Source organism: Tachyglossus aculeatus, chromosome 3 (assembly GCF_015852505.1).
Source record: "Tachyglossus aculeatus isolate mTacAcu1 chromosome 3, mTacAcu1.pri, whole genome shotgun sequence".
NCBI classification, from domain to species: Eukaryota; Metazoa; Chordata; class Mammalia; order Monotremata; family Tachyglossidae; genus Tachyglossus; species Tachyglossus aculeatus.
In genome coordinates this window covers 36213539-36236513 of record NC_052068.1, presented here as the reverse complement: position 1 = coordinate 36236513, position 22975 = coordinate 36213539, and the positions used below count along the sequence as shown (strand labels likewise).

The following is a 22975-nucleotide window of genomic DNA, read 5'->3' as shown; positions in this document are numbered from 1 at the left end:
TGTGAAATGTCTTTGGCCAGGTTCATGGATAGTGAAAATTCACAGAGAAGCTGTATGACATAGTGGATAGGACACAGCCCTGGGAGTCACGAGGTCTTGGGTTCTAATCCCGGCTCTCCCACTTGTTTGCTGTGTGACCTTGGGCAAGCCACTTCATTTCTCTGGGCCTCAGTTACTTCACCCATACAATGGGGATTGAGACTGTGGGCCCTACATGGGACCGGGACTGCGTCCAAACTGATTTACTTACATCCACCCCAGCACTTGGTACAGTGCCTAGCACATAGAAAGCGCTTAACAAATGCCACAATTATTATTATTCTTGAATTAAAGGGCAGTTTTCTCAGGATGAAGTCCAGCAGGACAAGTATCTCCCTAGTCAGGGCCGAAGCTTTTTATTTTAACAAAGGTCAACAGACGTAATGAGCTTAATTTTCCCCTGGATATCTCAGGCGCCACAGAGGGGAGAATGAGCTTGTTTTGGCCCCTCTTTATTTGAAAGAGGCATGGGCTACTTCCCAACAATGTGGCTTGTTTATTGACACCGTTCATATGTTGCTGGGAAGCCGAGCCGTGGTAGCCTTGTTTTTGGCAGATGTGCCCCGAGTGCATAAGTGCTTGATAGCCAGCCAGTCGATTGTATTTGTTGAGTGCTAACTGTGTGCAGAGCGCTGTATAACGTGCTTGGGAGAGTACAATACAACAATAAACAGGCACATTCCGGGTGATATAGCTATCTCTCTGTCTATATATAGACATCTCCATCTCTCTCTAAATATAAACTTTCTAGAGCTATAGGAAGTTGAAGAAACAAGCATATTCAGTTTCTGCCCTGAGGGTACAATCTAAATTTCAGATTTATCATAACTTGATGTGTAAAGAAGTTGAGCTATAATGAACATAAAAACGATCTCCTCCAAACTCGGCATGTGGAAGTGCTTATACCGCTGCAGGTCAAGCGATCACAAACTGGAGAACTCGGAGAGGGTCCAGAGAAGTGCCAAAACACAATTTAAAGGTTTGGAAAGTAGATTATTTGAGGAATAGGATACCTGTACTCTAGAGCGGAAAAGACAGAGAGGATCTAATGACACATTTCAAGTTGATAAAGAAAGGGTATGTAAATCAGCAGTAAAATGGTTGAGGAGGTTAATTTCTTCCTTGTAAAATTGTGATTTTCCCTGGATTTGTTTGAGGACTTGTTAAATCTCCTTGTAGAGATTTAAAAGAAAAAAGTAGGCAGTTGTCTTGAAATTTTTATCCTTGGAACAAAAGGTCTTCATTCGGTAATGTAGTCTGACAGTTTGTACAAAAATAATATTTTGAGTGATTGTCTACTAGAAATAGAACTGAATTAGTTGCTTGCAATTTAATTGTAGCCAGATAATGTTATTAACAAGTAACATTGTGACAAACAATGAAAATTGTTTTTTAAAATGGTTGACAGCAGTTGAACTTTTTTAAGAGGTTAACAATGCTATTCAGTTACCAAGTGATGCTTTAAATTGGCTGTTCAAGAAAGTTTTGCTTTTTAGAAGCTGTCCATATATTAATTGATACTTTTACGTTCTTTCTTAAGGATGCTTCCTTGGGTAATTTACGTAATGTCTTAAGCATTGTGATAGGTTAAATATTTTATTGGCAGTTGGTTTTAATTACTTTATCTGTTAAAAGAGCTAATAGATTTTTCGTTTTGCAGGAGTTGGCTCATGGACTCAGTGAACTTTTATCTTATGAAGGTAATGTTGAAGAAGATTTCTATTCAACCTTCCAGGTAAATGTAAGATACAAAACCATTAAGATTCAATTTAGATAAACACGAAGGTGCTGATAATTTTCTTATTGACTTACCACCATCAAGACACTGCTGTCATATTGGAACCTTCAGGACTGAGAACCTGTGCAGAGTTTTTGTTGTAATAGTTGTTTAGTTGTAATATTGATTAAGCACTTACTGTGTGAGGAGCACTGTGTACTAAGCCCCTCTGGGGGTTCACAATCTAAAAGGATAATAATCTAATAATAAAAATGGTATTTAAAGTGCTTGCTATGTGCCAGGCACTGTACTAAGCACTGGGGTGGATACAAGCAAATCGAGTTGGGCAGGAGAAGGGACTGGAGACAGACTCGTCCTCATCATCAGCATCAGTGGTATTTATGGAGCACTTACTGTACTAAGGACTGGGGAGAGTACAGTACAACACAGTTGGTAGACACGCTCCCTCTCCCCACAACCCACAGCCACAGCAATGCCCTGGGGTTTTGTGGAGACCTCATTTTATGATTATTATTATTATTATTATGGTATTTGTTAAGCGCTTACTGTGTGCTAGGCACTGTACTAAGCTCTGGGTTGGATACAAGCAAATTGGGTTGGACGCAGTTTAACAGATGAGGTAGTTAAGGCCCAAAGAAGTGAAGTGACTTGTCCAAGGTCACGCGGGAGACAAGTGGCAGTGCCGGGATTAGAACCCATGACCTTCTGATCCCCCAGGCCATGCCTCTAACCATTACGGCGTGGGTTTTTTGGTGTTTCCCACTGGGCTGGTGGAAGAACAAGATGGAGTCTTCTCAGGGGTGCAGAGGAGAGTCGATGATGGGTTTAGGGAAGGCAGTGTGACTGGTTTTATGTGGAGGGTGGGGAATGCCAAGGACACCCAATAGCAACTTTTATTTCCGGCCTGGTGTGCACAGAGCTCTGCGGGAGCAGGGATCCTAGGTAGCGGGAAGGAAGAGGGCAGTCAGTCAATTGCATTTATTGAGCGAGCGCTTAGTCTGTGCCAAGCACTGCACTAATTGCTTGGGAGAGTACAATCTAGCAATACAATATTGATCGATAGTCTTCCAGGAAGGACGCGGGGGTGCTCTACCCACAGCTGGGCGTTCAGTTTCCTCTACCGAACCTGAGGCAGGTTGGGTGGCCCAGAGGATATTGTCAGATGACCCACTCTTTAGCCCTAGGACTCGGAAAATAGCCCAATAGACGGGGAGAGCTTTGGTGACAGAAGGCTTCGTGGGTATGGATTGTTTGCCAACAACTTCACAGATACCATAGATGAGTTAAAATGATCATTTTGGATAGTTTGCTGACAGTTGCAGACTCTTGCCCTATAATCGTCAACAAAAATGTTTAAAAGTGGCATTATTGAAGCAGCGTGGCCTAGTGGATAGAGCACGGGCCTGGGAGTGAGAAGAATCTGGGTTCAAATCATAGTCATGGGTTCAAATCCCGGCTCCGCCGCTTGTCAGCTGCGTGACTTTGGGCAAGTCACTTAACTTCTCTGTGCCTCAGTTACCTCATCTGTAAAATGGGGATTAAGACTGTGAACCCCACGTGGGACAACCTGATCACTTTGTATCCTCCCCAGTGCTTAGAACAGTGCTTTGCACATAGTAAGCGCTTAACAAATGCCATTATTATTATTATTATCATTATTATTATTATTATTATTATTATTATTCTAGTCCCGGCTCTGTCAACTGGTCTGCCGTGTCACCTTGGGCAAGTCATTTAACTACTCTGTGCCTCAGTTACCTCATCTGTAAAATGGGGATTAGGACTGTGAGCCCCGTGAGGGACAGGAACTGCATCCCACCCGATTTGCTTGTATCCACTTCAGCGCTTAGTACAGTTTCTGGCACAGAGTACGCTCTTAATAAATACCACAATTATTATTATTATTATTGTAAACAACAGCTATGTAGGCTGTGAAATATTTTTCTGGCCTGTAAATTTGAGGAATTATTTGCAGAGATAAGCAGGCACCGGCACATAAAGCCTGTCTTTTAGAAAACTTGAACGCATTACAACCCTGGACCAAAATTTGCAGGCACACTCTATCATGACGAATCCAAGCAATGAGAGTGTCCACAGATGACTATTCTGAGAGTGAATTTGTGTCCAGAGCAACAGCCTTTGTGTTCTCAGTAAGACCTGCCAGTTCAAAGACAGACGACCTACCCACTTAGTTCCAAATGCATTTAACACTGCATTTTGTAGTTCGCCCAACAAGAAATGTTGTTCTTTCATGAAAGTTTGCATTTAGGGTTAAGCATGAAACCACAGAGCTAATTTTACTTCACTGCCACTGAACCGTTAATGGTGTTGAACAGTAGCCACTTGATGAGCCAAACAAGAAAATATATTGTCCTGGATCTCTCGTCAGGTTTTCCAAGAAGAATTTGGCGTGATTAAATCGTACAGTCTAAAACCAGGGGGTGATAAAATTCCAGTTACCAACCAGAATAGGAAAGGTAAGTGAGATTGAAAATTCAAACTCAGCACCTGGAGTTCAGTTTTATTCGTTAAATAGGAAAATGAAGATTTACGGCAGAATTTTATTTGAAAAGTGTAAATATTGATGTTTTTAAAAGAAACATAATGGGCCAAGCATTTTATTAGCACATATGAGTTTAGAGGTTGCTTTACATATTTTCATATACTTTAATGAAGTTAAATTGTTTTGTTACATTTCTTTCTAGAATACGTGCAGCTTTATATTGACTTTCTTCTCAACAAATCCATCTATAAACAGTTTGCAGCATTTTATTATGGATTTCATAGTGTGTGTGCTTCAAATGCACTAATGGTAAGTATAAGACCAAAGCATGTTACCAGAGAGGTAGGGCAATGAGCAAGAGTCAGTGGGCATGTATCTACAGAAGACAATTCTCGAGTCATTGAGATTTTAGGGAAAGAAGGTTTTCTGTTGGTTAGAATGGGGAAGGAATTACCTTATCCTTTGCGGTGAGGGGGTGAGGAAGGGTCACTATGCAATTTTACTGATAAAGGAGACCTCTAAAATCCTTGCAGAGAAGGAGCGTGGCCCAGTGGATAGGTCATGGGCTTTGGAGGCAGAGGACCTGGGTTCTAATCCTGGCCCTGCCACTTGGCTCCTGTCTGACCTTGGGCAAGCCACTTAATTTCTCTGGGCCTCACTCACCTCAGCTGTACAAAAGTAAGATTGTGAGCCCTGTGTGAGCTAGAGCATGGCGTAGTGGACAGAGCACGGCCCTGGGAGTCAAAAGGTCATGGTCTCTAATCCTGCCTCTGCCGCTGGTCTGCTGTGTGACCTTGGGCAAGTCACTTCACTTCTTTAATTCTTGAATTCTGTGTCCATTTCCTCGCAAGTTTTAAGGTCACCATAAGATAATCATTTCTATACACAGCCAGGGAAAAAACAGGATAGAAAGAAAATCGATTCTTTTGAAATGTGGTGTTGGAGAAGGCAGCACTTAGTACAGGCTTAGTAGAGAAGCAGCGTGGCTCAGTGGAAAGAGCCTGGGCTTTGGAGTCAGAGGTCATGTTACAACATGTCTGCTGTGTGACCTTGGGAAAGTCACTTAACTTCTTGGAGCCTCAGTTACCTCGTCTGTAAAATGGGGATGAACACTGTGAGCCCCACGTGGGGCAAACTGATCACCTTGTATCCCCCACAGCGCTTAGAACAGTGCTTTGCACATAGTAAGCGCTTAACAAATGCCATCATTATTATTATTACAGTGCTCTGCACACAGTAAGTGCTCAATAAATATGATTGAATGAATGAATGAATACCATGAACTGCCTGAAAGACAAACAAATACATTTTAGAGCAAATTAAACCAAAGTGGTCTTCGGAAGGCCAAATGACTCGACTTAGATTAGCATATTTTGGACACATAGTCAGGAGGATTAATTCTCTGGAGAAGATACTAATGCTAGGAAAAGCCCAGGGAAAACTTGGAAGAGGCAGACCAGCAGCTAGATGGATAGAGACCATAACAACGATAATGAAAGAATTGTTAGAAATTACAGATAATGGTAGAGGACGGGACGTTCTGGAGAAAGTATATCCGTGGAGTCTCTATGAATTGGAAACAACTCGACGGCACTTAATAATAGTAATGATGATAGAAGCAATTCCCATAGCAGCATCCCTGACACCTTGACATTCACTGCACAGTCTTGGGAAGAACGGGTAATTTAGCTGATGGCAGCGGGGAGGGTCCCCTCTGAGCAGCCCAGGCCACTGATAGTTAAATGGTATTTTCTCTGTCAACATCTTGTTCCACTTACTCTCTGCTCCCCTACTTACACCATCGGGAATCTGGAAGTCGCTATTAGAATAGGCTCCTAGCTGGGGTAAGAAACTTTTCCATTTGAACAGGCTACGAGAGTCATTGGCACCAATGCGGCTTAGTAGAAAGAGCACAGTCTTGGAAGTCAGAGAACGTCATCCCCCGGGCCTGGAATGCCCTCCCTCTGCCCATCCGCCAAGCTAGCTCTCTTCCTCCCTTCAAGGCCCTACTGAGAGCTCACCTCCTCCAGGAGGCCTTCCCAGACTGAGCCCCTTCTTTCCTCTCCCCCTCGTCCCCCTCTCCATCCCCCCCATCTTACCTCCTTCCCTTCCCCACAGCACCTGTATATATGTATATATGTTTGTACATATTTATTACTCTATTTATTTATTTATTTATTTTACTTGTACATATCTATTCTATTTATTTTATTTTGTTAGTATGTTTGGTTTTGTTCTCTGTCTCCCCCTTTTAGTCTGTGAGCCCACTGTTGGGTAGGGACTGTCTCTATATGTTGCCAATTTGTACTTCCCAAGCGCTTAGTACAGTGCTCTGCACATAGTAAGCGCTCAATAAATACGATTGATGATGATCAGAGAATCTGGGTTCTCATCCTGACCCTGCCATTTGTCTGCTCCATGATCTCGGGCAAGTAAGTCAGTCAATCGTATTTATTGAGCGCTTGCTGTGTGCAGAGTACTGTACTGAGTGCTTGGGAGAGTGCAGTATAACAATATAGCAGACACATTCCCTGCCCACAACGAGCTTACAGTCTAGAGGACAAGCTCACTCTGCTTCTCTGTGCCTTAGTTACCTCATCTGTAAAATGGAGGTTAAGAGGGTGAGCTCCATGTGGGACAGGGACTGTGACCAACCCAACTATTGTGCTTTACTGTGCCTGACAATAGTAAGTGCTTAACAAATACCATTTTTTTAAAAAAAAGCCTGGAGACAATCATCCAGGAGCCACTACCCACCGTTGGCCATGCTCTGAAAGCAAGCACACAAGAAACCCAGAGGCTCCAGACTGTAAGCTTCTTGTGAGCAGGGAACATGCCCACTGTGAGCCCACTGTTGGGTAGGGACTGTCTCTATATGTTGCCAACTTGTACTTCCCAAGCGCTTAGTACAGTGCTCTGCACACAGTAAGCGCTCAATAAATACGATTGATTGATTGATTGATCTCTCGTGGCTCAATGGAAAGAGCCCAGGCTTGGGAATCAGAGGTCATGGGTTCAACTCCCAGCTCCACTAATTATCAGTTGTGTGACTTTGGGCAAGTCACATTACTTCTCCGTGCCTCAGTTCCCTCATCTGTAAAATGGGGATTAAGACTGTGAGCCCCCCCGTGGGACAACCTGATCACCTTGTATGCTCCCCAGCGCTTAGAACAGTGCTTTGCACATAGTAAGCGCTTAACAAATGCCATCATTGTTATTATTATTATCTCTCTTGTATTGTCCTGTCCCAAGGCACAATTCATCATCATCATCCAATATTATCAGTAACTGTGTGGGGCAGAACAGTCAGTCAGTTGTATTTGTTGAGCACTGGCTTTGTGCAGAGCACTGTACTTTGGAGAATACACTATAACAGACACATTCCCTGCCCACAACAAGCTTACCATCTACAGGGGGAGAAATACATTAGTATGAATAAATAAAATTACAGATATGTTCACTGGACTGTACTAGATGCTTGGGAGAGTACAATAGAAGAGTTGGTGGACACATTTGCTGCCCATAGCATGCTTTCGGTCTAGAGGGAGAGAATACAGCCATCTGGACACAGTAAGTGCTGAACAAATACAATTGATCGATTGAAGGCATTCAGTGATTAGGAATTGTGTGGCACCATCTGTAAAACCCAATGGAATAACAGAAGTCTGAAGAAAGACTGACTTCAATCATTCATTCAGTCGGTCTTATTTATTGAGTGCTTACTGTGTGCGGAGCACTGTACTAAACGCTTGGAAAGTACAGTTTAGCAACAAAGACCAAAGATTTTCAGTGGACATACAAAGTTGAATGCAGTTGCTGAATTTGGCTGTCCCGTTAGACTGAAAGCTCGCTATAGGCAGGGAACGTTTCTGCTAATTCTGTCATATTGTACTCTCCCAAGTGCTTAGTACAGTGCTCTGCACATAGTAAGCGCTCAGTAAATGCCACCGATTGATTAAATAAATGCCACACTTTTAGCCAGTGACACAAGGATAAACAAAGAGGTAGAAAACAGAATCAAGAAGCCCAGTATGGCCTTTGTGAGGCGCGTCATCGTGGTGCCATTGAGCCAATATGCTAGAGATCCGATTGCAATCTGGTCTTCTATATCAATCAGTCAGTCAACCATTTGTATTTATTGAGCACACACTCTGTACAGAGCACTAAGCTCTTGGGAAGTACAGTGCAACCTACAAGAAGCTTAAAGCCTTCATGGGGAGACAGACATTACTATTAATAAATAGTTCATTCATTCATTCAATTGTATTTATTGAGCCCTTATTGAGCCACTCTGCTAAGTGTTGGAAGAGTACAGTATGACAATAAACAGAGAAGCAGCGAGGCTCAGTGGAAAGAGCACGGGCTTTGGAGTCAGAGGTCATGGGTTCAAATTCTGGCTCCACCAATTGTCAGCTATGTGACTTTGGGTAAGTCACTTAACTTCTTTGGGCCTCAGTTACCTCATCTGTAAAATGGGGATTAAGACTGTGACACCCCCCCCCCCCCCCCGTGGGACAATCTGATCACCTTGTAACCTCCCCAGCGCTTAGAACAGTGCTTTGCACATAGTAAGCGCTTAATAAATGCCATCATCATTATTATTATTTCCTGCTCACATGGGCTTACAGTCTAGAGGGGGAGACAGACATTAATATAAAAAAGTAAATTACAGCTATGTACATAAGTGCTGTGGGGCTGGGAGGAGGGATGAATAAAGGGAGCAAGTCAGCGTGATGCAGAAAGGAGTAGGAGAAGATGAAGGTGGGGGTGACGGGCTTAGGGCAGGCCTCTTGGAGGAGATGTGCCTTTAATAAGGCTTTGAAGGAAGGAGATTAATTGTCTATCGGATTTGAGGAGGGAGGGCATTCCAGGCCAGAGGCAGGATGTGGACAAGAGGTCGGTGGTGAGATAGTAGAGTTCAAGGAATGGTGAGAAGTTTGGCATTAGAGGAGCAAAGTATGCAGGCTGGGATGTGTATGTAAGTGCTGTCGGGGTGAGGATGGGGTGATCATCAACCGCTCAAAGAGTAATCAATTAATCATATTTGTTGAGTGCTTACTGTGTGCAGAGCATATGCTTGGGAGAGTACAATGCAACAGAATTAGCAATAAAGAGAGAAATCCCTGCCCCCAATGAGTCACAGTCTATAGGACAGGAAACAGACAATATAAACAGACAAACAAAATTGCAGATATATACATAAGTGCTGTGGGGCAGGGAAAGGGAGCAAGTCAGGATGACGCAGAAGGGATTGGGAGATGAGGAAAAATGGAACTTGGGAAGGCTTCTTAGAGGAGATGTGCCATCAGTAAGGTTTTGAAGGCGGGCGAGGGTCATTGTCTAGTGGATTTGAGGAGGATGAGGGCGTTCCAGGCCAGAGGTAGGATGTGGGCCAAGGGTTAGCGGCAAGACAGGGGAGACAGAGGCACAGTGAGAAGGTCAGCACCAGAGGAGCAAAGTGTGTGGGCTGGGTTGTAGAAGTAGAGAAGTGAGGTAGGAGAGCTCACCTCCTCCAGGAGTCCTTCCCAGACTGAGCCCCCTTTTTCCTCTCCTCCTCCCCATCCCCCCCACCCTACCTCCTTCCCCTCCCCACAGCACTTGTATATATTTGTACGAATTTATTGCTCTATTTATTTTACTTGTACATATTTACTATTCTATTTATTTTGTTAATGATGTGCATCTAGCTTTAATTCTATTTGTTCTGACAATTTTGACATCTGTCTACCCGTTTTGTTTTGTTGCCTCTCTCCCCCTTCTAGACTGTGAGCCCATTGTTGGGTAGGGACCGTCTCTATATGTTGCCGACTTGTACTTCCCAAGCAGTTAGTACAGTGCCCTGCACACAGTAAGCACTCAATAAATATGATTGATTGAATGAATGAATGACTAGGAAGGAGCAAGGTGATGGAGGATACAGTGCAGATCAAAGTACAATATTCCAAGTTGTATATTGTATTTGAGTACCGATCAAAGGGTATACTATGGCTGTGAAATCTGAATTTACCACAGAAGAAAGATTGTGCATTTCAAGCAGTTTCATCAGCTGAACTTGGAGCCATATTCAACATTAAATGATAAGGCAGGATCACCAGCAATGAGGCCCTGGAACAAAGTCAAGATCACCAAGGTCAAAACACATGATAACAAGAGGCATTACCAAAAATAGCTTAGGAGCTACAAGTAGCAGCCACAATCAGCCTGCAACAACCCATCTCTCCCCACCAAGACTGTAAGCTCATTGTGGCCAGAGAGCATGGCCATCAACTCGGTTATATTGTACTCTCCCAAGCACTTAGTACAATGCTCCACCCATAGTAATAATAATAATAATGGCATTTGTTAAGCGCTTATTATGTGCCAAGCACTGTTCTAAGCAGTTGGGAAGATACAAGGTAATTAGGTCGTCCCGCTTGGGGCTCACAGTCTTAATCCTCATTTTACAGATGAGGCAACTGAGGCACAGAGAAGTTGTGACATGCCCAAGGTCACACAGCTGACTAGTGGCGGAGCCGGGATTAGAACCCGTGACCCAAGAGAAGCAGCATGGCTCAATCAATCAATCAGTCAATCGTATTTATTGAGCGCTTACTGTGTGCAGAGCGCTGTACTAAGCGCTTGGGAAGTACAAGTTGGCAACATACAGAGACAGTCCCTACCCAACAGTGGGCTCACAGTCTAAAAAGCTAAAGAGCTCACAGTGGGCTCAGTGGAAAGAGCACGGACTTTGGAAGTCGGAGGTCATGGGTTCAAATTCCGGCCCCTCCAGTTGTCAGCTGTGTGATTTTGGGCAAGTCACTTAACTTCTCTGTGCCTCAGTTACCTCATCTGTAAAATGAGGATTAAGACTGTGAGCCCTCCATGGGACAACCTGATCACCTTGTAACCTCCCCAGCGCTTAGAACAGTGCTTTGCACATAGTAAGCGCTTAATAAATGCCATCATTGTTGCTGTTGTTGTTGACCTCTGACTCTCAAGCCTGGGCTCTTTTGACTCCCAAGTCCGGACTCTTTCCACTGAGTCATAAACGCTTAATAAATACAATTGATTGGTCGATCAAAAGACACCCTTTTTGTGTGCCCTAGGGTGGTTGGGATGGAATTGTGCCCCTTCCTTCCTCTCCCCCTCGTCCCCCTCTCCATCCCCCCATCTTACCCCCTTCCCTTCCCCACAGCACCTGTATATGTGTATATATGGTTGTACATATTTATTACTCTATTTATTTATTTATTTATTATACTTGTACATTTCTATCCTATTTATTTAATTTTGTTGGTATGTTTGGTTCTGTTCTCTGTCTCCCCCTTTTAGACTGTGAGCCCACTGTTGGGTAGGGACTGTCTCTATGTGTTGCCAATTTGTACTTCCCAAGCGCTTAGTACAGTGCTCTGCACATAGTAAGCGCTCAATAAATACGATTGATTGATTGATTGATTGAATTGTGGGTTGTGAATTCTAGTGGCTCACCTCTTACTATCATGGAATCAAGTTTGGAATCAAAAGGCAGCTCTTTCTAACCCCCAAAATGGAACAGTGATGCCTCAAATGGATAAGCAGCTTCAGGAGTGAGCTTTAACCTCTCAGCAAAGTATCAGAAATATGGCAGGAGAGTTCGACCCATCAAGAAACAAGCCCCCCCTGCCCTATCATGGCCTGGTGGAAGCAGCTTGGCATATTGGGGGAGACCCCAATACTGGCCTGGGGTCATGGGCTCTAATTCTGGTTCTGCCACTAGTCTGCTGTGTGACTTTGGGTAAATCACTTCACTTCTCTGGGCCTCATCCACCTAATATGGAAAATGGAGATTGAGACCGTGAGCCCCACATGGGACAGGGACTGTGTCCAACCGGACTTGCTTGTAATAATAATAATGATGGCATTTATTAAGCGCTTACTATGTGCAAAGCACTGTTCTAAGCGCTGGGGAGGTTACAAGATGATCAGGTTGTCCCATGAGGTGCTCATCCCCATTTTACAGATGAGGTCACTGAGGCACAGAGAAGTGAAGCGACTTGCCCAAAGTCACACAGCTGACCATTGACGGAGCCGGATTTGAATCCATGACCTCTGACTCCAAAGCCCAGGCTCTTTCCACTGAGCCATGCCGCTTCTCCTGTATCCTCTCTCCTGCTCTCTCTCCCTCCCTTCAGGCTCGTGTCTCCTCCTGCCTTCAACACATCTCCATCTGGATGTCTGCCCGCCACCTAAAACTCAATATGTCCAAGACTGAACTCCTTATCTTCCCTCCCAAATCCTGCCCTCTCCCTGACTTTCCCATCACTGTTGATGGCACTACCATCCTTCCCGTCTCACAGGCCCTTCAACCTTGGTGTCATCCTCGACTCTGCTCTCTCGTTCACCCCCACATCCAATCTGTCACCAAAACCTGCCGGTCTCACCTCCGCAACATCGCCAAGATCTGCCCTTTCCTCTCCATCCAAACTGCTACCCTGCTGGTTCAATCTCTCATCCTATCCCGATTGGATTACTGCATCAGCCTCCTCTCTGATCTCCCATCCTCCTTTCTCTCCCCACTTCGATCGGTACTTCATGCTGCTGCCCGGATCACCTTTGTGCAGAAATGCTCTGGGCATGTTACTCCCCTCCTCAGAAATCTCCAGTGGCTACCAGTCAACCTATGCATCAGGCAAAAACTCCTCACTCTTGGCTTCAAGGCAGTCCCTCACCTCGCCCCCTCCTACCTCACCTCCCTTTTTTCCTTCTAAAGCCTAGCCCGCACCCTCCGCTCCTCTGCCGCTCACCTCCTCACTGTGCCTCGTTCTCTCCTGTCCTGCCGTCGACCCCTGGCCCACGTCCTCCCCCTGTCCTGGAATGCCCTCCCTCCGCACATCCGCCAAGCTAGCTCTCTTCTTCCCTTCAAAGCCCTACTGAGAGCTCACCTCCTCCAGGAGGCCTACCCAGACTGAGCCCCCTCCTTCTTCTTCCTCTTCCCATCCCCCCTGCCCTACCTCCTTCCCCTCCCCACAGCACCTGTATGTATGTTTGTACAGATTTATTACTCTATTTGGCTTGTACATATTTACATATTCTATTTATTTTGTTAATATGTTTTGTTTTGTTGTCTCTGTCCCCCTTCTAGACTGTGAGCCCGCTGTTGGGTAGGGACCATCTCTATATGTTGCTAACTTGTACTTTCCAAGCACTTAGTACAGTGCTCTGCACACAGTAAGCGCTCAATAAATGCAATTGAATGAATGAATGAATGAATGAATATCCACTCCAGTGCCTGGCTCACTGTAAGCGCTTAACGAATGCCACAATTATTATTGCTATTATTATAATTCTTTCTCTAGCCGCCTCTGTTGGAGGTCCCCCTTCCCTAACATCATTGCCACCAAAGTCATCATTTGATAGGGTCTCTAACTAGACCGGTGCCTAGTGAAATGGCACAGTGAAATGGAGATGAATTTTCAAAAATCCAAAATAACGGGTTGAGGCTTAGGCTTTTTTTTTTCGGTGCTATAATCTGCTGGAAATATTTTTAGTTGGGGTTTTTAAATTATTCCCTGATGATTCTTTATTATAATTCTGAGTCTGGTTTTTGGCAGCTGCTTCGTCCGGAAGAAGTGGAAATTCTAGTCTGTGGGAGTCCTCAGCTGGATATGCATGCTCTCCAGAGAAATACTCAGTACGAAGGCTATGTGAAAACTGACCTGACTATACGGTAAAGCGTGTATGTGGGCGTCTGGGTGTGGGTGTGTGTACGTGTGTATGTGTGTTTCCAAAGATGTCAAAAGTACTGTTGGGCTGTCATAATTTGGTTCAGTTTGGATTCCCTCTGGAGGCCTTATGGATTTGGTGTTACAAAGCTTCAGAACTCCCTGTCAGGGAAGATCTCGATCTGTCAGCACATATCCCGGTCCCATACCTTAGAGAACCAGGAGGGGCTAGTAGATAGAGCTTGGACCGGGGACTCAGGTGGAATTGGGTTCTAATCCGGCTCCACCACTCGTCTGCTGTGTGACCTTTGGTGAGTCACTTCACTTCTCTCACTTCATTTCTCTCACTATACTTCTCTGGGCCCCAGTTACCTCACTGGTAAAATGGGGATTAAGACTGGAGCCTCATGTGGGGCATGGACAGTATCCAACCTGTGTAGCTTGTATCGGCTCCAGCGCTCACTACAGTGCCTGGCACATAGTAAGTGCTTAACAAATACCATTTAAAAAAAAAAACACCAAAAAAACCCTTAAACCCAAGCCAGTACCCAGTGCCAGCCGTTCGCGGGGCGAACATTTCTTTGCCAGAGGCAGACGTAGACTTGATTTAGTTAAGAATTAGGGGAAGGGGCAGCAAGGCTACACCACTCTCAGGTTACCTACCTGCCTGCTGCTGTAAAAAGAAATTGTAGCTCAGAGTAACAACTTCAAAGTAATCACCCAGGTCGACCTAAAATCGTGATTTAGATGTGATTTAGCACTGTGGTAAATCCTTTCAAATCAGTATTAAAGAGCATCTTCATTTGAGTATGCTTGTTCCACAAGGAATATTTCAGCTGGCAGGGTTGAGGGAGAGTACGCTCGTTGTGAGCAGGGAATGTGGCTGTTTATTGTTATGTTGTACTCTCCCAAGAGCTTAGAACAATGTTCTGCACACAGTAAGCACTCAGTAAATACAGTTGAATGAATGAGTGCAAGTGGCTTTGCACAAACCCTCACCCCAATAATCGGTACCTTTGGGCCCTTATGGGGCTGGAAATCTCATCGGGAAGCCCAGTTGTAATTCAGCCGGGAGTCTCCATCAATCCATATTGGAAAAATATCATTTGTGACTTCACCAGGAGATTGCTTGTAAAATATGCAGTAAAATAGAGTTTATCTCATGATTGTTAATGTCTCATTTAATTATCGTGTAGAATCGATGTTGTCAAGTTGAGTACTATTATTTATATTAATGTCTGTCTCCCCCTCTAGACTGTAAGCTCGATATGGGCAGGGAACCCATCTGCTAATTCTGTGGTGCTCTCCCCAGCGCTTAGTACGGTGCTCTGCACATAGTGCTCAATAAGTGCGATTGATTGTTTGATCACGGCACTCCAGGAACTTATGCCTGACAGAGACGAGAGAACGGGAGTGGCACCGTGCCAATGACCTGCTCTCAAATCAGTTCCTTCACACTGGTTCTTGGTCCCGACGTCTCGCGACCGAGGTTCATCGTTGATTTCCAACAGAAGACCTCCCGTTCATTAGATAGTTCTAGGCCTCACTTGGGCATAGGCACTTACATACAGAATCTTAGTTAAAAACAAATGTGATTCATATAGAACAGCACAGAAAAATTCAATTTTCTCCATCTTTTAAGGTAGCCTTCCCTCTGTTTTTAAAGGTGTGAATAGTCATTTTCCTTAAATCTGATTTTCTTCTAGACTGTATATGACTTTAAGTTAATTTGGCCACGATACTGAACAGATTTTTCTTTGTTTCTTTTAGATATTTTTGGGATGTTGTACTTGAGTTTTCTCTTGATCTTCAAAAGAAATTACTGCATTTTACTACAGGAAGTGACAGAGTCCCCGTGGGAGGGATGGCTGATTTGAACTTCAAGATTTCAAAGAATGAAACATCCACCAACTGGTAATTTTTTTTCATTTGTCTCCTGATTTTTATTTTGGAGAAGTGCCATTTTGAAAGAAAATGGTCTATTTCCTATAGAGATCATGTTTTTTAGCCCTCTAAGCTTCCTCTTTTCCTGAAATGCATGGTTACTGTTGTGAGAGTTTGAGAATTTTTGCCTGGCTTGCCCAATTGATCTGGTTGCATCATTTTGACCATTGTTACAGTGGAATCTGAAAGTGGTGGTGACAGTAGCGCAAATGTGTGTTTTTAGGACTAACGTTCCCATCACGTGGACAGGGAACATGTCTACCAGCTCTGTTCTATTGTACTCTCCCAAGCGCTTAGTACAGTGCTCCACACACAGTAAGCACTCAATAGATACCAGTGATTGACTGATTGATTGATCACAGACTGCCCCAAATCTTCATCAGCACCCATTGATGAAAATTCTCTCATAGACAATCTCAACGCTAGTGATTACTTTACAAATAGTTTGAATTGAATTATTTCCCATAATAATGCAACTCAAAGATCAAAATTCACCCATGGACAATCTTGGTATTAGTGACTATGTTACAAATAGTTTGAACTGAATTATTTCCCCAGGTAATTATTTCCCCCAGGAAGCAGCTTGGCCTAGTAGAAAGAGCACGTGCCTGGGAGCCAGAGGACCTGGTCTCTAATAATAATAATAATGGCATTTATTAAGTGCTTACTATGTGCAAAGCACTGTTCTAAGTGCTGGGGAGGTTACAAGGTGATCAGGTTGTCCCACGTGGGGCTCACAGTTTTAATCCCCATTTTACAGATGATGTAACTGAGGCACAGAGAAGTGACTTGCCCAAAGTCACACAGCTGACAGTTGGCGGAGCTGGGATTCGAACCCATGACCTCTGACTCCAAAGCCCGGGCTCTTTCCACTGAGCCACGCTGCTTCTCTAATCTTAGTTCTGCCACTTGTCTGTTGTATGACCTTGGACAAGTCACTTAACTTCTCTGAGCCTCAGTTACCTCATCTGGAAAATGGGGATTAAGACTGTGAGCCCCATGTGGGACAACCTGATCACCTGATATCCCCCCCAGAGCTTAGAACAGTGCTTTTCACATAGTAAGCGCTTAACAAATGCCATTAGAGAAGCAGTGCGGCTCAGTGGAAAGAGCACGGGCTTGAGGGTTCTAATCCTGGCTCCCCCACTTGTCAGCTGTGTGACTTCGGGCAAGTCACTTAACTTCTCTGTGCCCCAGTTACCTCCTCTGTAAAATGGGAATTAAAACTGTGAGCCCCACATGGGACAGCCTGATTACCTTGTATTTCCCCTCCACCCCCCAACATTTAAAACAATGCTTGGTACATAGTAAGCACTTAACACATACCATTATTATTATTATTATTATTATCTGTATCTACCACAGCAAATGCCATTAAAAAATATATAGCTGCAGCCTCAGGTCCCTGCACTTTCCATCCTGGTTTCCTCTTCTTTTGCAATAATGTCTGCAGCACTCTTTCCCCTTATTGTAGTGTTCTCTCTTCTCACTCTGTCTTTGTCTGTGGCCTTCTCTGCTCTTCTACTACTCCCATTCCTCTCAGTGCTGCTAGTTTTCTGCTTTTCTTGCCACTTTTTCTCTTCTGCTGCTTCTGCATTTTCATCCCTGTCATCTCTCTCTCTCCCCTCTTTCTTTTTTCCTCCCTCCCTCTTTTCCTCTCTCCTTCCCTCCCTCTCCCTCTCCTTCTCCACCACTCCCTCCCCCATCCCCGACATCCTCCTGCAATTTTCTGGTGGTTTTGCACTGAAAGGAAGCCAGCTGAACCCCAGCCTCGGCAAGAGGAAGGGAGGCGCAGCAAGCAGCAATTTAGGAAAGATCAGGCTCCAGCAACTTTCTGCTGGTCATCCATTTTTTTTTTATTGCCAATTGATCTGCCAGTAATTTAGCATTAAGCAATGGAGTTTTGAACTATTTCAGTGTTGTTCGTCTACTAGAGAAGCATGGTGGCATAGTGGAAGGAGCACAGGCCTGGGATTCAGAGGACCTGGGTTCTAATCTCAGCTCTGCCACTTGTCTGCTGTGTGAGTTTGGGCAAGTCACTTAACTTCTCTGTGCCATAGTTCCATCATTTTCAAAATAGGTATGTAATACCTCTTCTCCCTCCTACGTAGTGAGCCCCCGGTGGGACTTGATTTATCTTGTATCCACCCCAGCACTTAGAACAGCGCTCGGCACATAGAACACACTTAATTAATACCACAATTATTATTACTATTCTACTTTAGATCATTTGTCGTATGTTCTGGTATAGCACCTGTAAACTACTGTTTTCAACAATAACAGTATCAGTTTAGGGGAGGCAGTGGAATCTCGTGAAAAGAGTATGGAACTGGGAGTCAAGAGACCTGGATTCTAGTCTCAGTTCTGCCTGTGTGACACTGGGCAAGCCACTCGACATCTCTGGGCCTCATTTTTCTCATCTGTAAAATGGGGATGAGGTAGATTGTGAGCCCCGGGTGAAAGAGGGTCAGTGTCCTATATAATGATCTTGCATCAACTCCACCATTTAGCACACAGTAAGCACTTAATTATGATTTTTATTGTTATGAAATCTAGGAAACTTTTTTTTGTTCCATTCTTCTCAATTCACCTGGGAATCTTTGGGACTGGAGGTAACGCAGACCCTCCGGAGCTTAGCGTCAACAGGAGCAGACCCCTACTTCCTTTCAAGGAAATCAGCTCATTGTGGGCAGGAACGTGTCTTATTATAGTAATGATAATAATAATTATATTTATTAAGCACTTACTATGTGCAAAGCACTGTTCTAAGCACTGGGCAGGTTACAAGGTGATCAGGTTGTCCCACGGGGGGCTCGCAGTCTTAATCCCCATTTTACAGATGAGGTAACTGAGGCACAGAGAAGTTAAGTGACTTGCCCAGAGTCACACAGCTGGCAATTGGCAGAGCTGGGATATGAACCCATGGCCTCTGACTCCAAAGCCTGGGCACTTTCCACTGAGCCACACTGCTTCTACTCTCCCAAACGCTTAGTACAGTGCTTTGCTGAACAGTAAATGCTCAATGAATATAATTGAATGAAAGAATGAATGAATGAAATTTCCAAGTTGGATTAATTCTGAACCCAACCTAGGGGGGGAGAGTAAACTTGAAAGCTTTCTGGTTCCCAGGACTGAAATATTCATTCATTCATTCCCGCAACCTTGGTGTCATCCTCAACTCTGCTCTCTCATTCACCCCTCACATCCAAGCCGTCACCAAAACCTGCCGGTCTCAGCTCCGCAACATTGCCAAGATCTGCCCTTTCCTCTCCATCCATACCACTACCCTGCTCGTTCAAGCTCTCATCCTATCCCATCTGGACTACTGCATCAGCCTTCTCTCTGATCTCCCATCCTCGTGTCTCTCCCCACTTCAATCCATACTTCATGCTGCTGCCCTGATTGTCTTTGTCCAGAAACGCTCTGGGCATGTTACTCCCCTCCTCAAAAATCTCCAGTGGCTCCCAATCAATCTGCGCATCAGGCAGAAACTCCTCACCCTGGGCTTCAAGGCTGTCCATCACCTCGCCCCCTTCTACCTCACCTCCCTTCTCTCCTTCTCCAGCCCAGCCCGCACCCTCCGCTCCTCTGCCGCTAATCTCCTCACCGTACCTCGTTCTCGCCTGTCCCGCCATCGACCCCCGGCCCACGTCATCCCCCGGGCCTGGAATGCCCTCCCTCTGCCCATCCGCCAAGCTAGCTCTCTTCCTCCCTTCAAGGCCCTACTGAGAGCTCACCTCCTCCAGGAGGCCTTCCCAGACTGAGCCCCTTCCTTCCTCTCCCCCTCGTCCCCCTTTACATCCCCCCATCTTACCTCCTTCCCTTCCCCACAGCACCTGTATATATGTATATATGTTTGTACATATTTATTACTCTATTTTACTTGTACATATCTATTCTATTTATTTTATTTTGTTAGTATGTTTGGTTTTGTTCTCTGTCTCCCCCTTTTAGATTGTGAGCCCACTGTTGGGTAGGGACTGTCTCTATATGTTGCTAACTAGTACTTTCCAAGCGGTTAGTACAGTGCTCTGCACACAGTAAGCGCTCAATAAATGCGATTGATTGATTGATTCATTCATTCATTCATTCATTCAGTCGTATTTGTTGAGTGCTTAGTACAATGCTCTGCATACAGAGCACTGTACTAAGCACTTGGAAAGTACAGTTCGGCAACAGAGGCAATCCGTACCCAACAACGGGGGCTCACAGTCTAGAAATATGAGGGGAGAGGGGCTGTTTGGACTCAGATTATACAGATCTGGACCTTAAACTTCATGATCAGGTAGGGTAGTGGTCTTAGAGCTCTGGGCCCTTAAGGACTGTCTTTGAAAGACGGTGAAAAGCAGGTGCTTGAAGTTTATGAGTTCTGGGGTCTGAACGGCAGCATGAGTCACTGGGAGGCGGTTGCGGTGTGGGTCGAATTTTTCAGTTCCATCTTTGTTTCTGAACAGGTTGCCTGTGGCCCACACCTGCTTCAACCAACTCTGCCTGCCTCCTTACAAGAACAAAAAGGAACTGAGACAGAAGCTGATCATTGGCATTTCCAACTCAGAAGGTTTTGGTCTAGAGTAACGTGGAGAACCTCGAGTTCGCTGTTTCTATGTAGCATTCCCTTTCCTCTTATTGTGCCTTTGACCTTTCCATATTCTTGTCCCCAACGCCCTGCCGGTCTTTCGCAGTTTCCGCCACCGATGCATTTTGAAGCCGAGGCACGGCGCGGCTTTCCGAAGGCCCAGGAGAGACTTTGCTTGATGGAAGAAGCCGATAACAAGGACGGGGCTTTGTTTGGGATCTCTAGAGCTCTGGACTGCTCATCGCCATTTGTTTCTGTCACCTGCATTCCACCGGGAAACCAAGTTCAAATTGAAAGCATTCCCGGCAGAGTTAAGCATAGTAGCAGATTGGGAATAGTCAACAGCGAAACAAAGAACTACTCTGCCATTGATTTAAAAAAAAAAAAAAGCATATAGCCATATTTTCCTATTGAGGTAAACAACAGTTTAACTGTAAATTAAATTTACAGTTCTTTTGATATTCTCGCTTTCGTTCCGTGAGAATAAAATGGGCTGTTAGAGAAGCGTGTACATAATTCCTTGAGAAAATGGGATTTTGATAGTGCCATTTATTGCTAGAGATTTATTTTTACAAAATAGATTCAGGGTTTTAGATGAGCGTGCAGCTTTTACAAATTAACTGAAATGATTGTCCGGGAATGTGCCACCGTAAGAGTGACGGCATTCAGAGAAATACACTCGTAAGCGTTAGTGTTAGTCCGCATGCCTATAGATTGCAATCGGCCAGAAAATAGTCACGTTGGGATCCTCCAGTAGAGGGGTTTTTAAAACCATAGTTGTCCCGCAAGGCATCTGATTGTTCAAAAGGAGACTTAGCAGAAGCCCACAGGAAATGGTTGACATTCCTGTCGTCTTCTTGTTTGACAGACCCTGCTTACTGTAACAGCAGCAACTCTATCCTGTGGAACCGTAGATTCAATTTTTATGACAAAAGTGAAGAAACGAATTAACATTTGTGGCAGAATACCCTAGTGGTCAACCTCTTGGCCTGAATGTTTGTTTGACTCACGGCTCTTTGAACAATAAATTCAGACGATTGTTAGTTTGACTGTAAAGTAGCAAAGTAGCTTCTGAGGGAAACTGCTTGTAAGGTCACTATGGGACGTGCAGTTTTTTGTAAAAGGGAAGCTCTTTATCAGCTTTCTAAATATTTTTCTCAAAGACTAGCTATGAGCTTTGCTTCAGCAAACTCAGAAGTTATATTTTTGCAATAACAGTAAAATGATACCAGCATGCATTGCCAGCTTATAATGCACATGCAAAACATATTTTAGTTCATCTTTCCCAAATTTCTCCGAGTTGCGCTGCTTTCTCGTGGCTTCGCTTCTTGCACCCAACCAGCAGACTTCAACCCGGGTGGAGAAAAAAACAACTAATCAACCGATTCGTCTGTGATCCTGAAATGCTCTGTCTGTATGAAGTGACTGCTTTTACTATCTGGGGTTCCTAGTTGTCTGTAGTGATGAGTGTCTTAAAAAAAAAACTCCTGAAAGTTCAAAATAATTCCTGACTGGTTTAGTTGTTTTTGTTTGTTTTTAATTCATATGCAACTAAAACTACTTCACTGCTGTATTGCTTGAATTAGATTTGGAGACATGTAAAGTCAGTTTAGACTAATAAGCACAAATCGTGGGTAAGAAGTCAGATTGAGATGTTTCCCTTATGTTGTAAATAGAGTGTTTGTTTAGTGATAGAGCAGAGAAATGGAAAATGATTTTGATGGCTTGTTGGGCACATGTAACAATGTGTCTCCTCTGACACATTCACAAAAGCTGTTCACCGACGAGCCAAAGTACATTTTATGATTTCAGCTCTCAGTTGTCTTGGTAGTTTTTGTTTTCCATTGTGATTAAGAGGAAATTATAATGATTTTATTTTTTAATCCCAAAATTGTACATTGCCTTTATTAAAAGTTCTCCAGTTTTGGTTTACTGTAAGATAATACCTCATTTAAAAAAAAAAAAAACCTGCTGTTTTATTTTCATTAACTTTAAAAAACCTAGAAAACTCATGTAGTTGCATTTTTATATTTCCTCCTGTTAATAAATGAAGTATATTCAATTTTGCCACAGCGTTTAGAAATGTCTCAGGTTATTCATCTTACTTTTTTTTAACGTTTGATCATTTTTGTTTTCCTTCCTAGCATGGGGCATCCATGCAGTATTGCCCATGGTATTGAGAAGCAGCTTGGCCTGGTGGATAGAGCACGGGCCTGGGAATCAGAAGGATTTGGGTTCTAATCCCTGCTCTGACTTTTGTCTGCTGTGTGACCTTGGGCAAGCCACTTCACTTCTCTGTGCCTCAGTTCCCTCATCTGTAAGGTGGGAATTAAGACTGTGAGCCCTATGTGGGATGGGGACTGTATCCAACCCGATTATCTTGTATCTTACTTTTTTTTTAACCTTTGATCATTTTTGTTTTCCTTCCTAGCATGGGGCATCCATGCAGTATTGCCCACGGTATTGAGAAGCAGGGTGGCTCAGTGGAAAGAGCC

General features: G+C 44.1%; 1 protein-coding gene across 1 annotated transcript in view; it reads left to right on the top strand.

The window, feature by feature from the left end:
- HECTD2 (HECT domain E3 ubiquitin protein ligase 2) overlaps positions 1-22552 on the top strand; it is a 100819-nt gene extending 78267 nt beyond the window's left edge. The window contains exons 20-25 of the mRNA XM_038743365.1: positions 1700-1774; positions 4167-4254; positions 4483-4589; positions 13850-13965; positions 15731-15874; positions 20359-22552. Coding sequence (XP_038599293.1) covers positions 1700-1774; positions 4167-4254; positions 4483-4589; positions 13850-13965; positions 15731-15874; positions 20359-20479 — 651 coding nt within the window. The 3' untranslated portion in view covers positions 20480-22552. The remainder of the gene's footprint in view (positions 1-1699; positions 1775-4166; positions 4255-4482; positions 4590-13849; positions 13966-15730; positions 15875-20358) is intronic.
- Positions 22553-22975: the final 423 nt, after the last annotated feature.